Source organism: Chaetura pelagica, unplaced genomic scaffold (genome assembly GCF_000747805.2).
Source record: "Chaetura pelagica isolate M959 unplaced genomic scaffold, ChaPel_1.0 scaffold101, whole genome shotgun sequence".
Lineage (NCBI taxonomy): Eukaryota > Metazoa > Chordata > Aves > Apodiformes > Apodidae > Chaetura > Chaetura pelagica.
The window spans coordinates 6,899,302-6,900,698 of NW_009952564.1; the positions used below are offsets into that span (position 1 = coordinate 6,899,302).

The window sequence follows — 1,397 nt, forward strand, 5'->3', positions numbered from 1 at the left end:
CCGACTCCTTCTTCCCTGCCCGGCAACAGCAAGATGGAGGCGTACAGCGGCCAGCTGGGCTCCTTCCCCAGCTCCCAGTTTCAGTATGTCATGCAGGCAGGCAACGCTGCCTCCACCTCCTCCTCCTCACACATGTTTGGGGGTGGCCACATGCAGCAGAGCTCCTACAACGCCTTCTCCCTGCACAACCCCTACAACCTCTATGGATACAATTTCCCCGCTTCCCCCAGGCTGGCGGCAAGCCCGGAGAAACTCACCACCTCCCAAAGCACTTTACTCTGCTCTTCCCCATCTGGCGGGGCCTTCGGAGAGAGGCAGTACCTTTCCACGGGGATGGATCACGGGATGCACATGATCAGCCCTCCCTCTGGCAACCAGCAGACAGCCAACGCCTGTGACAACAGGCAGTATGGTGCGGTTCAGGGCTCCTCCTCACAGATGTCTGTGCACATGGTCTAACAAGCTGTGCCTCTCCTCGGCATCAAAGGCAGCTGGACCTTCATCGTTTCCGGGGGTAAACCCATCCCAGTACCGTTTTGCCTTCAAACTTGTAGTGGAACTAGTATTGGAATGATACATAAGAACATAAGCCACCTAGGCATGCACCACAGAACCTTGTGGGAAGGCTTGACTGACAGCCATTGCAGCTTGTTGTGCCCCAGGGCCTCCACACCTGGCACGGAGCACCTGCTCTTTCTGGACATTGCAGAGAGAAGGGCATGACTTTAATGAGAAGCTGGAGAGAAGCAGCTGAATATACCGTTTATGCATTAACTCTCGGCTTGTGTGAGCTCTCAGCATGGAGGGAGCTGTGCCCCTGTGCTGTGTCCCCCGGGTGTCAAAGGAAGGCAGTCTCCCAAGGCTTCGTCCTCTGAAGCTGCATTGCCCATAGCTTTAAAGACCTCCCCATTCCCAGCCCGTTCCTCACTGATGGAGCAGCTCAGCCCGTTTCTGGAGCCAACAGTGGCCTGCGGCTCCTTCTCCCGCTGTAGCCCGGGAATGGGGCTGCCGGGCTGGAGCTTCTCCTCCCAGGAATGCTTCTGCATTTTCACCATGGCTCTGCCCAACGAGGGGTTTCTTTGCAAGGGTCAAGTTTGCCAGCACCCAGCCTGCAGATGGAGGTGGGAGAGACAGAAGAGAGAGGAAAATGTTAACGTGCAAGTGATCCTCAGCCACAAGCAGGGACTGATCTTCGGCAAGATGCCTGGGGGAGAGGGGGCCCAGCTCCTGCTGACTTGACCCAAAGTGATGCACCCAAACTGAAAGGACGTTGTGGGGAACGTGTGTCCCCTGGCACTCAACCTAACGTGAGGAAACTGTCTAGACTGAGTTCATGGGGGAGCACATAGAGAAGGGAGAGCTCTGCTCTCTAGAAGTGCAGCTGGCCTCCCTCACCT

General features: G+C 56.6%; 1 protein-coding gene across 1 annotated transcript in view; it reads left to right on the forward strand.

The window, feature by feature from the left end:
* Window positions 1-467, forward strand: part of TBX15 (T-box 15) — a 108,947-nt gene extending 108,480 nt beyond the window's left edge. The window contains exon 9 of the mRNA XM_009993418.1: window positions 2-467. Coding sequence (XP_009991720.1) covers window positions 2-459 — 458 coding nt within the window. The 3' untranslated portion in view covers window positions 460-467. The remainder of the gene's footprint in view (window position 1) is intronic.
* Window positions 468-1,397: the final 930 nt, after the last annotated feature.